Genomic DNA, 15,506 nt, shown 5'->3' with positions numbered 1-15,506 from the left:
TTTCCTCTTTTCCACTGTACAATCAGATCATTTCATGAGTTTGGCCGAAACATCCGCTTTTGACTTTTAGAGTGAAGTTTTAATCTTTTTAGAACAAGAACGTAATTTTATGTCGCTGTTACAAGTCACGGGCAGATATGGGACACATAATGTTTTGCACATCATCAACTCCGAAATAGCAGACTGAGTGCCGTCATGATAGAGATGGGATGCAATTTCATGAAAACAGTTTTAAAAACGTTGATGAACCTGCTCTGAGAGCATGTGTAAAAACCCGATGAAGCTCATTTGTGGGTGTAAGTAAGACAAATACAACCTCAGGCAGATAACAACATCACTATTTTCATCTTTCTATTATTTATTTTAACAAAATGTCACAAAAAAAAGAAAACGAGAAGAAAATACATGATTAATGCTAAGTATCTCCGTGGTTAAATGGCTAGTAGCTCCAACTTTAGCAGCTTCCTATATGCGTTTCCGGTGTGAGTTATTTCAGGTTGTGAGTGATGTTTCTCGCAGCAGCACTTGCTCCTCTAACAGTAGCTCATGATGTCTTCACACAGTCCGGAGGGGTTTTTAGATCAGACCCTGTTTCTTGCAGGACAAAGTTTAATGCAGTTTACTCTTTCTCTGACATTTCACAGAACGCATGTCTTTTCTCTTTTGTGCGCAGCTTTTTTTGTTTGGGCTTGCTAAACATGATGCTATTTTTGCATGTTCGCATGTATTTTCTTTTGTTTTACTTTTTTTTCTTGCTGAAAACACTTCACATCATCACATCATCATGCACTTAACATGACAGGTTGCCTAATAATGTGGTTGGACTATGCCCCCGACGCCGTTTGGCCCCTGAGCAGTTTCACTAGTGTAACCCCCCAAAATTTGTTTTGTTGATCTATTTTTTCTATATTTTTCTTATGTTTGTGAGGGGGGATATATATTGTTTTTGGCACTACCTTGTTCCCTATAGCAGATATAACATGAATTACCCCTATGTGGGATCAATAAAGTTCTTATTTTTGCTATTTTTCAGACAATAAAATAACATGTTTTGTTGATGAGAAAATATGTTTCTCTATTTTTCTTATGTCTATGCTTTGACCTGCCTGTGATGTCATTTCAACAGTTTTTCGACTCGTACCCATAAACTTGAATTCGTGTTCACAGTGAAGACTCGTAGTCATAGAAATTACAGTTGTATTCAACAAGACTTTGCACTCACAGCTTTTAGATTCATACTCACATAAAAACAATCCTAACCCTAATAATTTATCAGACTCATGTGTGTGACAGTAGAATTCGGGGTACAACTTTTTATTTACATAGAAATGTTTATCATTACGAATACGAATACTTATAACATGGACACATCTTTTTGGAAGTTATCTTACTCCATAAGCGGCCCGCTACGTGTTTGGTTGGCTCCACCAACGTGGCAGCGATGGGTGCAGGAGGTGGAGTGGGTGTGGGGTGCCACCTCAAATAGCAATGGGATTAGTTGATAATGTCAAAAAAATAAACTCTAAAAGAAGTCTAAAAAAGACTAAATTGCGGTGATAAAAACAGGTTTCCGGTTATGTAAAAGGTGCTTTCTTTTAGAGGTCTGCACATCTGCTGACAAGCAGTTCCCCCAGGGCTGATTCTTAAATCCTATGGAGGTGGTAAGGGGGTACCTGGTGTTGCCTACATGTTTTTTTTGTTTTTTTTTCTATTTGGTTACATGCTTGTGAAATAAGAAGAAAGAGAAGTTTCATTTACAACATATCATGCGCGGACGGTACTGTAGGTTGGAGTGCTTCAACGGTACAGGTCGTTGCTGGGTGAAATGGGCAGCACACTGCGGTGGTAGGGGAGACCGTGGAGCGGGCTCAGCCTTGCATGGCGGAGGTTCTCCACCCTGCCGAACTGACGCAGATGGAAGAGAAGCGTGAGCTTTCGGGTCATGGTCCTGAGGGCCAGAAAGGAGGCGAGGATCTGGGCGAGGAGGAAGAGAAGGTACAGGGAGTGGACGGCTCTCTCCAGAGGCAGGATGATAATCCCTTCGTCCGTCACGAAAAACAGCAGCACCGGCAGCTGGAACATGAAAGAAAGGAGCCAGAAGGCCGCCAGCTCTGGCACCTGGTGACAAGGAGGAGATGCGGGAGGATTTGAGCCGATGAATACAGCCAGCGTAAAGATGGAGAAGAACTTCCAACTGCATGTCCTCACTATCCACACATTAACTCCACAAAATGAAAACATGATTGGCTTTGAGTTACCTTCTCTTTCAGGTTGCCGATGTAGCCCAGATAAAGGCGGATCACCTCGATGAGCGTGACCAGGACCAGGCCGGTTATGAGCAGAGCCTGGTAGTAACCAGCAAGATGGTGGAACTGCAACCGGAGCAGAAACCAGTGGACTCAGTCATCACTTTGCTTTTTTTTCACAAAAAACACATCCACAAGTAGGACTATGTTATATTACAGTTGTGAACTACTCAAGGCTGCTGTGTAGTTTTTTTCTCTTTTTTTTAATGCAATTATCCAATTTACGGCACATCTGACCACTAGATGGGGCCAAGGTTCAGAGTAAGTGATACAAGCGTCAGAATGAGTCACACAGGCCAAAAAATGTAATAAAATATAAAAAAAAGAGTCCAACTCGAGGCCAAACAGGTTCAATATTTATAAGAATTAAAAAATAATTGAATATATTTAATATCCCAACTTAGTGGTACAGAAACAGGGAGTTAAACCATCCCCAAGAATTCTAATATATTTCTAAATAGTTGTTGAATGATTAAATTAAAAGATGAAAGAAACAATTTAAAATTAAAGACACGTTATTGCTCATTTATTCTGCATTCTTTTCTCCCCGCGGTTTTTCATTGACATGATGTTTTGATCATCTCCATCACAGAGAAAAGTTAATAAGCCATGACTGCTCTGGAGCTGAACCGGCTCCATCTGGACATTCATCAGCACGCCGGCCACGTCGAGTCCAAACAGATTGATAAGAGGTTCAATCACAGTTTCACCGACTCCGAAGCTTCAAACATCTGAGAATGAATTTGCTGTGTGAACTCGGCGTGCCCAGTCAGGACCCAGGGACCCGGTCTCTCGTGGACGTGGTTCAGGTTACAGGACTGAAGACAAACCTCGACAGACTGGGGGAGGAGCTGGCACTGGAAGGCTTTAATCTGAGCCAGCAGTTCCAGAGCACCCTGGGATTTGTAGTCGTACTTAGGGTTGCCACCTTTCAGAAATAGAAATAAAGGACGCCCCGATTTCAGCAGCGCAGGAGCCAAAAAAAAAAGCCCCAAAACTTCTAAACTGAATAAAAATGTGTTTATTTTATATGAAAAAACAAAATGCTTTGATTTAAAGTTTAAAGTGCTTTAATAGCTTTGAACTTGCATGACTGTACAGACAGACAACCATACTAGCAACTGAAATAGCATCCTATGCTACGTATGTCCACATCAGCCCAGATGTATAATATACATACAGGTGAAGAATATGGTGTAAAGGTTAATTTATTTCAATAATTCAACTAGAATATGGTGTAAAAGTTAATTTATTTCAATAATTCAACTAGAATATGGTGTAAAGGTTAATTTATTTCAATAATTCAACTAGAATATGGTGTAAAAGTTAATTTATTTCAATAATTCAACTAGAATATGGTGTAAAAGTTAATTTATTTCAATAATTCAACTAGAGTATGGTGTAAAAGTTAACTTATTTCAATAATTCAACTAGAGTATGGTGTAAAAGTTAATGAAAATACGGTACAAATCGTGTCCCGTATTAGTTCAATACGGGACGCAACATTTTTTTCTCAAATAAAGGACAATTCTGTATTTTACGGGACGGGTGGCAACCCTAGTCATACTGGTACATGTGTGAAATGCTGCTCGGCCAGTGTAGATGGACATAAGCTATACTCATGTGGGCCAACTGCTCCACGTTTTTGCATATTTGTTTAAACTGAACCGACGTGACTGTGCGGGTCAGGTTCTAATGATAAAGACCCTCCGGCGGGTTCATTACAATATCTAATCAAGATCTCCTACTACTACTGTCATTTAGCAGACCCTTTTATCCAAAGCGATTTACATCTGAGACAAACACACCAGGGAGCAATTAGGGTTAAGGGCTTTGCTAAACCCCCAAGGTGGTTTAACTTGGTTGCCATTCTGGTTGCCATTTTGGGGCTTTAACCTGGGTCTTCCAGACCGAAGCCCATCTCTGTAGCCTCTAGCCATCATTCCATCGGTTTCCAGGTGACTCCATGGCTACGGTCTGGCCGCTGTTTTTTATTAGCTCAAGGTCACCACATACAGGATTGTCTCAGAAAATGAGAATATTGTGATAAAGTCCTTTATTTTTCTGTAATGCAAAAATGTCATACATTCTGGATTCATTACAAATCAACTGAAATATTGCAAGCCTTTTATTATTTTAATATTGCTGATCATGGCTTACAGCTTAAGAAAACTCAAATATCCTATCTCAAAAAAATTGAATATTCTGGGAATCTTAATCTTAAACTGTAAACCATAATCAGCAATATTAAAATAATAAAAGGCTTGCAATATTTCAGTTGATTTGTAATGAATCCAGAATGTATGACATTTTTTTTTTTTTTAATTGCATTACAGAAAATAAAGAACTTTATCACAATATTCTAATTTTCTGAGACAGTCCTGTAGTAGATGATGACCTTGGAAGACATGCACCAAAGCTCCGTGAAAACCTTTAATAAGCAGGATTCTTTTCCTCCCGTGGTTACTGTTTTCATTCTCTCTTCTCTTGTGTGAGCTCATGAATTAGTGCCGTTACTCGACCCCGGCTCACCTTGACTTCCAGCATGAACACAGACGAGAACCACCAGCAGGGAAAGTAAAACATGTTGAAGTACAGCAGCATCTGCAGGGGGAGGTGAGACACCAGCTCATTGACCACTGAAAGACAAACAACAGTAAGGAAACAGTTAAAACCACCTGTACTTTAGTAATATGTTCTGTAAACACAGTAAACTTGATCTAATTAACACATGATAAACTTAAACTTAAACTTTATTTATTTGTATAGCGCCAAATCATACAATATAAAATGCAACACATGGTGCTTTACATGCAGAATAAAATAACAATAAAAAAAAAAAACACAATTTAAAACATTCCATACGACCCCACCCCCCACGCGTACACACACACTCACTCACACTCATATTAGTAGGTTTTGTTGTGCTCCTACCAGTCGTGCCGTACACTGAAATCGAATGTTGGAGGAAATAAACCTGAAGGGCCACGATTGAAATAAAGATTTATAATCCAGCTGTTTGTAGCGTCAGAAGCCACTACAGGGCCCCCGAGATACAAGGTCAGCTTCAGTGTGATGTTTGGGGACAATAAAAAAGGGCTTTTAAGTATTTCACAGTGAATCTCTTGAATGACAATCTTAGATATGGCCCTTTTTCTTGTGAATCTGCAAGTTTATGAAGTAAGAAAGTCTCTCTCTTTACCCCACCTGTCCAGGGTGTCCCCCAGCCTATCGCCCGATGAGTTTGGACAGGCAGCCGACCCCTGCGACCCTGCATCGGAATAAGCGAGTATAGATATTTGATGGATGGGTAGCTATGCATTTTAGCTCCCCGACTGCGTAGTCCTTTTCTTTTTTCTTTCCTTAAATGGCCCTTATTCATCATTGTGCTAATTTTGCGAGTGCCTATTTGATTTATTTTGCAAGCTGAACTTGAAATTGATGTTTGGATTTACAATTTGACCCTGTTTTCTTCTCAAAGTGTAAGAGATAAATGCCTTAGCAGAAATCCTCCTAAAGAGTTTTAATTTCCACGTTACTATGGTCCCCAAAACTGCCAGTGGCCTTGGATTTCTATGTATGTGTCCAGATATGAAGGTGAATGCGTGCATGAGTCCGGTGCACAGAATCCTTCTCTCTTTACGACACCTTCCTTCACTAGTGAATGTGTGTGGCCAAATGCAACGGTTAGACCATTCCTTCCAAGCTGAAATCAACTGCTCATGAAAATGAGCCTTTAATCCCATAAAACTTCAGTGAAAACCGTCATGGAAACTCAACATGATAGAAAAATATTTAAATGTTCATTACGTGCAGGTTTCCCTCACTCATTCAACATATAGCTCAGAGACTTAAATATTTCAGTGAGACGGCTCTTGTGGTGAAGACTTCAACGGTTTGAGTGACGATAAAACACTTGACTTTTGGCATCGATGCTTCAATCAAATGAATTTCCACGTTTGAGGCATATGTAGAGATACTGGGGCAGTGATTATAACCTGAACCACAGAACCAGAACCGAATACACCACGTAGAGGCCTGAGAGCATAAAATGCACTTTGAGATATATCTTCCTAGGCTAATTCCTAGGACTCACCTCATTTGTGAAACATAATGCATCTGAGTGAAAATAGCAGCATTAAAAGTTGTCTTGCAGAACATTAAATCATCTTCTGTTCATATTTAAAAAATCCACTAATTATTCAATTTAAAACTGACATAAAAAACGTATAGATGTGGCCTATAAGCGTTCAGGGCTCAAACAAAGCACTTATGTAAAAATCTATGTGAACAGAACTTGCTCAGTTGCAGCAGTGGTGAAGCTGTGATTTGCTTTGCTGAATGAAGCCCAAGCTGTAAGCTTTTCCCACAATTCCAGTGCACAGTGGTACTTTCTCAAAACATCTCTACAAATGAGCTCAACCGTGGCAATCTCTGCTTCAAATCTACAAAATAGTAAAACTACAAAATTGCCTCAAATTGCCTTTGCAAACTGCGAGCAGACATAATATAAAATAGTCATGACCTCAACAGAGTGCAATTTAAGATCTTGCAAACTGCAGATGCGTATTTTACAGATATGAGCCAAAGCATTTTGCAATCTCTGCTACTTGTCAGCTCACTGCATGGTGGTGCTGTTGCTCCATCCCTTATTCAATTCTTTTTCTCGTGTAAAAAGTGAAGCACTTGAAGCTCAGGGTGATGTTTGGCCCATTTCAGGTTTTTAGAAATTGTGAAATATTTGATAAATTGATTGCTTCTAAATGTTACTTCAAAAGTGACAGGGACATTTAGCGGTGGGGGGCGGGGAGTGCTAACGCTGTCACCTCACAGGGACAACAATGTACATGTATTAACTAAATCATCTGTTTTTCAACATCTATTTCTGTCCAAACACCAAAGAAAAAGAAAGAAAAAAAGCTTCACAGCTGTAATTATATAGCATACATCCAAGAAGCAGGAAAAAAATGACTACCTTTGGAAAACCGACTGAAACTCTCGTGTTGTAGAGTTGTAATTATAATGTAACTGGGCTGTTTTATAGCAGCAGCAATCAGCACACAGTATCAGCCTTACAGGAGCTGGAAACAGTTTATGTGACTGGCTTTAATCACATAAAACAGACATTAAGTACGGTCCAAAGACAAACAAGCCCCAGGGACAGTGTTTGTCACAGTTGTGAGTGGTTAAAACTTTCAAAAGAACAAAGTCATCCTAGACTCAGTAGTGTTTGTGATGTAGGCTACTTGAGAATATGCAATTGTTGCGATCCCATCTCTTTTTTCTCAACGCTGTCATAACATTGTCTGTTTTGTCACCTGACGTGGGTTCTTAGTATATTTTATCATCAAGGGCTTTATGGAGATAAAGCACCGTAACACCCTATCAAGGGTTGAGGTTTCGTTCTGGACACGAGGGTCACATCCTCACTAATAATCAGTTTTGCAGAATTGTCCTTGCCAGTGTTTCAGAAGCTGCTCACATTATCGTACAGGGAAGGCATGTGTGCTCTCCGGTCTTCAAAACAACCGGATTAATTTAATGTGCTGAATGGAAATCATGCGTTTTATTTCTTACATCACTCACACTTCTGCAGACGAGAGCCGGCCAACACGCTGATATTGGAGGCTGCCAGGAGTGTAGCTGCAGACCCGGTCCAGTTTCCTTCTGAAGCTCACATCATTTAGTCTTTCCCAGCTTTTTTGTACACATAATAGATATATTACCATCCAAAAAGAAGAAAGGTGTATATTCACAATGCAAGAGCCCAAGTAGCTAATTGTAGATTTACTTAACTTGTGGTAGCTAGTTACAGTTAGGGTTGCCACCTTTCAGAAATAGAAATAAAGGACGCCCCAATTTCAGCAGCGCACGAGCCAAAAAAAAGCCCCAAAACTTCTAAACTGCATAAAAATGTGTTTATTTTATATGAAAAAACGTGTTCTTTAATAGCATTGAACTTGCATGACTGTACAGACAGCCAACCATATAGCAGCTGAAATAGCCTCCTATGCTCTGTATGTCCACATCAGCCAAGGTGTAGAATATTGCTACAGGTGAAGAATATGGTGTAAAAGTTAACTTATTTCAATAATTCAACTAGAATATGGTGTAAAAGTTAATCTATTTCAATAATTCAACTAGAATTTGGTGTAAAAGTTAATCTATTTCAATAATTCAACTAGAATTTGGTGTAAAAGTTAATTTATTTCAATAATTCAACTAGAATTTGGTGTCAAAGTTAATCTATTTCAATAATTCAACTAGAATTTGGTGTAAAAGTTAATCTATTTCAATAATTCAACTAGAATTTGGTGTAAAAGTTAATTTATTTCAATAATTCAACTCAAAAGGTGAAACTAATATATTACCTAGTCTTATTACATGCAAAGCATGATATGTTGAACCTTTATTTGTCATAATTTTGATGATGGAATTGATCAATTGAATTGATTATTGATAAATTTAGTGTTGATGTGTGTGTGACAGACGTGTGTATGGGGGGTTAATGAAAATACGGGACAAATCGCGTCCCGTATTAGTTCAATACGGGACGCAACATTTTTTTCTCAAATAAAGGACAATTCCGTATTTTACTGGACGGGTGGCAACCCTAGTTACAGTGGTTCAGAATAAAGATTTGCTATCTAGCTGAACCCTAGCTATACCCGCAAACTTGAAAGAACCGGACACATCCCCTGTGACGCCACCTGTAGTTTTCTGAAGAATGCTTTCAAAGCCTCTTTGATTTGTCAGCATGGCACCATATTGGCAGGGACCTCGAAAGGGCCAGTTCCAGTGCTAATTTGGTGCTAGTGCCAGACTTAGCACCAGTTTATGCTTGTCAACTGCTGACTGCGAGGAAACTGGTGCTACACTGGCCCCAAAAGCTTACTTATGTTAATGGCGCAAACTTTCATAAAGTAGATTCAGGGCTCCAATAAGCGTTGACAGATGGACAGATTTCGTGCAAGCTTCTGAATATGATGTAGGGTTCTCCTGTGCTCTTCGGCTAATGGAAAAGCAAGCCAGTGCTTTATAGAAATTATTTGGAGCTGGGTCTAATAACCAGCTAGCACTAGCACTGATTCTGAGTTGGACAGAGAGCCCTACAATTAATCCAAAAAATTGTGGCCCTGATGGACCACATTCACCATAGCTGAGTTACCACAAGTTAGCCATTTTATCTTGGTTACTTTAGCTTGTGTTAACTAATGATGCTAACTAACGTTATCTTACATTCATTCTGTTCACATCTGTCATCATTTCAATTGTTGCTACTGAACTAATTCTGCTTGAGTGCCAACGAGGGCCTCCGTTATCAGCCAAGACCTGTGACCCGCGGGCCACAACTGGGCCAGGGCAGGTTCCTCAGCTGGCACCTTGGAATAAAAATGGGTGGAGCATTAAGTCACATAACTGAACCGCCATTTGAAGTCTTCTTTCCACGTAGAGCAGGCATGTTGCCGGGGAGGCCGATGGGGACACCCCACACCTTATCACAATTAGCTTTGGCTACCAGCTCCTCCAGCGGATCCCCACTAAACGAGCTGCAGGGCTGCTGGCAGAAATTTATAGCCATCTATCCCTTTTCACAATTTGATTCTACAGCTATATTGAAAATTTCTGTCACATTTAGCCGACGCCGGTTTAGTGCAAACTTCTGATTGCTTAGGTTAGCGTGGTAGCATGACGTTAGGGGTGAGTAAGTGAGACTGGTTTGCCATTGGCCGAGCCAACAGTCAATCAATCATGTTAAAAATGCATTTGTTGCTTTATAGAAATTCTCCTGACATGGTACACTAAAAAAAAAAAAAAACACAGAGACTGACTTGCCAGTGTGCCTAACCGCCAGCCCCCAGTGGCCAGTTGAGGAATTGCAACGAATTTGAATCTCAACCCAGGGTTGGCCTTGGCCTTCAACCAGGGGTGCATACAGCTGCTTCAGACCTTCGTGGCCAACCCAGAACTGGTCACATCCACTGTTAACGCCACAAAAAGCCATATTATCTTTAAAATAACAATGATTATGTTCTGTCACTTCTTTATTCACAGCTCAGAGGTCAGCTTCATTGAAGGTGTGACGTAGCTAATGTCACAGTTAGCCTTCTGACACCAGACAGTTGATAAAAAGAGCATGCACCTAATCATGCATACAGTACATACTGTGCTCGGTAGCAACCAGTAAGTGCTGGCTTTTGGAGGCAGCCTTTATTAAAGTTGAACAACTGTAATGTTCTGCAATTTCTGTATTGGACCAGACTGACAGGACACATGTAACCCCTTGGCTGTTCATAACAAGATCAGGTAGTGGTGATTTCTGATCTCATGCATCTGTATGCCTGCATTAAGACTGCTAACAGTATACATAAAATTATGTAAACTGGCTTGAAACTGTCTAGTAATCCCACAGATGAAGCTGTCTATCAGTCCCGAGACCAAACCTGCGCTCTTGCACACAACATTCGCTACGAACAATCTTTGGATGTGTCAACAGACCAGATGCATCCTCCTGGTCCCTGGTGAAGTCACTGTCCGCCGTCCTGTTGTTGGTGAGCACGGATCCTCCCATGTAGGCCAGGCCCATTTGCAGGTTCTCTGCTACGGGCGAGTAAAACACAGGCATTGTGGGTAGAGTCGGTGAGCATGACCGAATCGAGAATCAGGAAGTGCAACAGTCCAAAAAAAGAGTTTGTGTTTCAATGCCTGCCACTAATCTTCGTCATCGTCAGACACACAAAAACACAGTTGCAGCACGCCGGGACACTTCTGGCCACGCGAAGACGCCGTGCTGGGAAACAGTGCTGCTAATCAGATTATCCTGAAGGAGGCGGGTTGAGGATTAAGTTCAGGCAGCAGCATGGCAGTCTGTCAATTTGGGACCATATGTGACGCAGTATCTTTATTTAAGTACACAGAAAACTAAGTTGTTGATTCAAGCTCTGTGAAGATTAAAGAATAATACAATTCCTCATACCATCTGCAAATTCTAGTCAACCAGTGGTATTAAATTCATAGATTCACTCTGCAGTTTTGTGGTGTTTTAAGATCTTTTATTTAAATGTATAAAATAAAGAGTATGACAGATTGATGACGGCACTCTGCACACCGCGCCCAGCCGGCGAGTCCTCAGAGTGGAGCCTGGCTCGCTGCTTCGGCCTTGGAGCTCCACTCGTCATTCATGTGACCGGGCTGCGGAGGCGGAGTTCGGCCACAAGCTGTCATCACAGCTCGTCCCTGGGGACTCGCAGGGGGAAGTGCTGGAACTCTTCCGGCACCTCTTCCCCCTTCTCGGACCTTCGGTAGAACCCGAGCGACTCCAGCAGGCTGCTGATCTCGTCCGCCTTCATTTCTTTCACAGGGACAGTCTGGCGTTTCAGGAAGCACACAGGAGAGCAGACACGTTAGCGTCAGGTCATGTCACACGGCTACTGGCCTTGAAGAGGGACTGCAGAGCAAATTGGACATAAGTACAGTATATAGTCCAGAAGTTTTTGGACAATATCATTATTTAATAAAATACACTTTTTAAGTATATTTGAAATTAAAAGTGTTGACTTCTGACTTGAATTAAAGATTCAGGTGAACACAGAGGGTTTAGAAAATTGGTGCAAACTGCTGGTAACTTTGCCTTAAAACACCTACAAAAGCCTCCCATGTTATAGAATCAGATTCTTTGGACACATGAAACCAAGATAAAACTTGTAAGATGAGACGAGAAAAATACTCGCAAAGCTTGTGGTCGAAATCACTCCCCATCATGTGTTCTGCTAAAACCCCAGCTTACGTTAACTCAAATCGGGTGTATGATGGTACTTCACAGTGCTGGTGGTGTTTGCCCCAATAAAACAATATTGAACAAAGTTAAAGAAAAGGATTTGAACTATTCGTCAGCCAACTGATATCAACCCTTCAGAGCAGCTTTGCAGTTACTGAAGGAAAAGCAGGAACTGAAGCTGCAGTGAAGCTCTCCAAACCCATATCCAGGGACTCATTGACCCTAAAGGATATTATGGTTATATGAAAAAATGAAGGTTTTTTTGCTCAAAATTACTGCAATCCCTAAATGGTAAATGTCATACTGTACTTTTGTAAAATCTCTTAAATGAAAGCTAAAAAAAAATCTGTTTTTTTGGTATATGAATGCCAAATAATAAAAATCCTGTCATCATCCAGATGCTTCTGGACCTGCCTGGTTATTTGCAGATATACTGTATAATCTGTTTTTCATTAGTTTGAAAATCAACTTTGGCCCTTATATATGACAAAAGTTTTTTTTTATGGATTCCTTATTAAAGGAGCATGAGGCTCCTTTTAAGAAATGAGACTCTCTAGCGCCACCCTTCACCACGACGGCCGTTGGGGGTACTGCAGCCAACATTGAAGCCGGCACGGGAGAACGGGGAGAACGCACATGCAGCGTCATGTGACGTCACATCCGCAGCCCAGCGCGGGAAATTCGGGACCGAATTGCAGCACATTTTGCAGCACACAGCCTGTTCAAGGCAAAGGAGAGATACACTAGAGGGCTCATTCTTTTGGGTTTGGAACGCTTCATCTGACATTATTACTAGAAAACTTAAAATGTATACAGATTTTTTTCATAAATCTTGCCACAATCCGGCCTCAAGCTCCTTTAATGGTTTCAGCTGAGACTTTTATTGCCCCATACAGGGATAATAACAAGGAAAAGCAGGCTTTCTCCACAATAATAGCGAGGAGCGATTTCCAGATCTGCATCAGCATTCATGTGTTGATGATGTGTGATGTTCATCATGCTGCAGAGTAAAAACAGAACACCTTATTTATATTCTCCCTCCCAACCTTTACGCCTGTTTGCAGAGAATCTGATATCAGATGCAGTCTTGAGGTTTCACCACATCTATCTGTCCTGACATTCAGCCTCTCTCCTGATAAGACCCATCGCACGGTGGATGAGTGAAAGATCCCCGAACTCGCAGCTCACCTGTACAACTTCGTCCTTTTCATTAAAGAAAATAAGACGGGGGTTCTTCTCCTCAGATGAATCGTATTCTAAGTTGTGGCTGCGTGGGAAAAAAGAAGAAAGAAAAAGGAGATCAAGGGAAACAACAGGTTGGGAGTGGCGTAAGTTATAAAGCACAGTCTCAGCTTGGAAGAGAGGAAGTTGGATGGGTCACAGTGCTACCTGGCTGCACCGGGATCAGCAGCTCACTGGAAAGTGTTTTTGTTTTGTGACATGGGTCACCGAGGCCGGGGAACACGACCAGAGCAAAAGGATACTATAAAGCCAGTCGCTCCAGGAGAAAATGATGGAGCTCCGGCATTTTCTTGATGGCTCATCCGACCACACTGGGAGCCTGCAGGAACGGCAGCAGACAGCTGTTAAAGCAGCACTTCATGCATGTTGTTCTTTGTGTGATCAAAGGGGCCAGAAATAGTTTCCCCGTCTCAGCAGGACTCAAACTGGCACAGCAGCAAACAATCCCTCCTAATCTTACTTATTTGACTTCCTGAAAGCCATAACTGTCCCTTTTATGGGCTTATTGTGGACATTTGTGCTTTTATGCTGCCTCCTGGCCAAGTCCTCATTTATCAGTTCAGCTCTCAATTGGCCCACCTGCTTAAATAAAGGTTAAATAAATGAATAACAAGTTATAAAAGGATCCATGGTGGACTGTGTGAACTCACCATCATTTTACCTCGGGCTATGACCAGCTTCTCCTCCACTGCAGTGTCATTGGTTTCTGAGGCTCTAACAGAGAGCGCGAGAGTGAGCACCAAGAACCTCCACATTGTCTTGTGATGAACTAGTGTCTCTGGGTACTTTAGTCCAGGTTAAAACCAACGATATGTAACCCTTTAATCCACCGGGGCAGGTCCTCAAGGTGGGCAAGCCCATCAGACATCCACACGGGGGGGAGGGGGCGTACCTGAGCTTCTTTTCTTGTTGCAATTTCTGTTTTGTAAGAGAACTGAGTCACTGCTTTGACAGTTAGTTTTCACAGATGTGTTTGTATTGATCAAGTCTTTCTGATCAGGCCGTGTTGTTCTCTTCCCCCTCAAGCCCTTTAAAGATCCCCCTGGCATTCCAGTTTATAGTCTTGTCCACATCACGTGTCAGTGGAAGTCCACAGACCCCACACAGCATCTGTGCCTTTATCAAAATCTCCCACACAGCGTGTTTGGTTGTTTTTCAGGTGGATGTGGCCCCTGAGAGCCAGCCACGTGTCCCTGTCGCTGCCGACTGCCAAAATCCAGCTGAAGCTGATATGAGGTGTACATATCTTAATGTGTCCCTTTTCTTGACACGTGTACTGAATAGACATTTCCGAGCATGTCTACATTAACCGTAGTATTAACGAAAACGCCTCAAATGATGAGCCGACACTCCGAGTCTCAGATTTATATTCACGTTTAAACATGCAAAAACCACTTCACACCTCTAAACTCTCTTCTGACACAGCAGCGCTCATAGGAACAGAAGAGCTTGATTTGATTTGATTTGATCTTTATTCATCTTGAACAAAACAATAAAAAAAACACACCATGCATCAACAACAATAATAAAGCACAACCAGTTTTGTTCAAGAAGGGACAGGAAGAAGCAAATGTTTATCTAGTCCGGCCCCTTCTTGCAATCTAAGAATATCCGATATATAAAAGAATAATAATAGCAATAACAATAATAATAACAACAATAATACATATATACAGTATTTACCCTTCTTCTTGACATATAAAAGTATGTCAATATAAAAGTAATTAAAAGACAAGTGAGTCAATAATAAAAGAAGCTAAAACGAAAGGCATCGAGCACAGTAGAGAAGAAAAAAAGTCAATGAAAAAAAACAAACAAAAACAATCACCATAATAAAAGTAGCTAAAAAAGAAAGAAAAGCATCATGCACAGAAGAAAATAAGACAATGCAAAAAAATAAAATAAAAAATCATGGTCATTATAACATCAAATGTTGGTAGTTCAGTATGAGAGTCTGCTTATAGCAGCGTTTGAATAGCATGATGTTCTTGCAGACCTTCACACTTTCATCAAGATTGTTCCAGAGTGTTATACCATACACTGAAATGCACATCTTTTTCAATGTAGTATGCTAGCCATTTTCGATTGATCCCGGTGTTCAAATAATCAACTTTAGCACAGAAATAAACATATTTACAGCCTTGTACACAAACAGGATTGCACTTTTGATGAAGGTAAAT

The 15,506-nt window shown here is 40.9% G+C and overlaps 2 protein-coding genes across 2 annotated transcripts; both read right to left on the bottom strand.

Moving 5' to 3' along the window:
* Positions 1-1,785: 1,785 nt before the first annotated feature.
* zgc:112294 (transmembrane protein 17A) lies at positions 1,786-11,089 on the bottom strand. The gene is made up of 4 exons (XM_061729861.1): positions 10,806-11,089; positions 4,839-4,945; positions 2,259-2,372; positions 1,786-2,118 (listed from the first exon to the last, which is right to left on the bottom strand). The coding sequence occupies exons 1-4, from the start codon at positions 10,930-10,932 to the stop codon at positions 1,798-1,800; spliced, it is 669 nt and encodes a 222-aa protein (XP_061585845.1). The 5' UTR covers positions 10,933-11,089; the 3' UTR covers positions 1,786-1,797.
* A 257-nt stretch (positions 11,090-11,346) lies between these two features.
* Positions 11,347-14,327, bottom strand: selenoe (selenoprotein e). Its single transcript, XM_061729860.1, has 4 exons — positions 13,977-14,327; positions 13,569-13,645; positions 13,273-13,351; positions 11,347-11,674 (listed from the first exon to the last, which is right to left on the bottom strand). Exons 1-4 carry the CDS (start codon positions 14,079-14,081, stop codon positions 11,531-11,533), a joined length of 405 nt encoding a protein of 134 aa, XP_061585844.1. The 5' UTR covers positions 14,082-14,327; the 3' UTR covers positions 11,347-11,530.
* Between the last annotated feature and the right edge of the window lie 1,179 nt (positions 14,328-15,506).

This window comes from Cololabis saira, chromosome 9, assembly GCF_033807715.1.
Source record: "Cololabis saira isolate AMF1-May2022 chromosome 9, fColSai1.1, whole genome shotgun sequence".
Lineage (NCBI taxonomy): Eukaryota > Metazoa > Chordata > Actinopteri > Beloniformes > Belonidae > Cololabis > Cololabis saira.
This window is presented reverse-complemented; position numbering and strand designations above follow the sequence as displayed.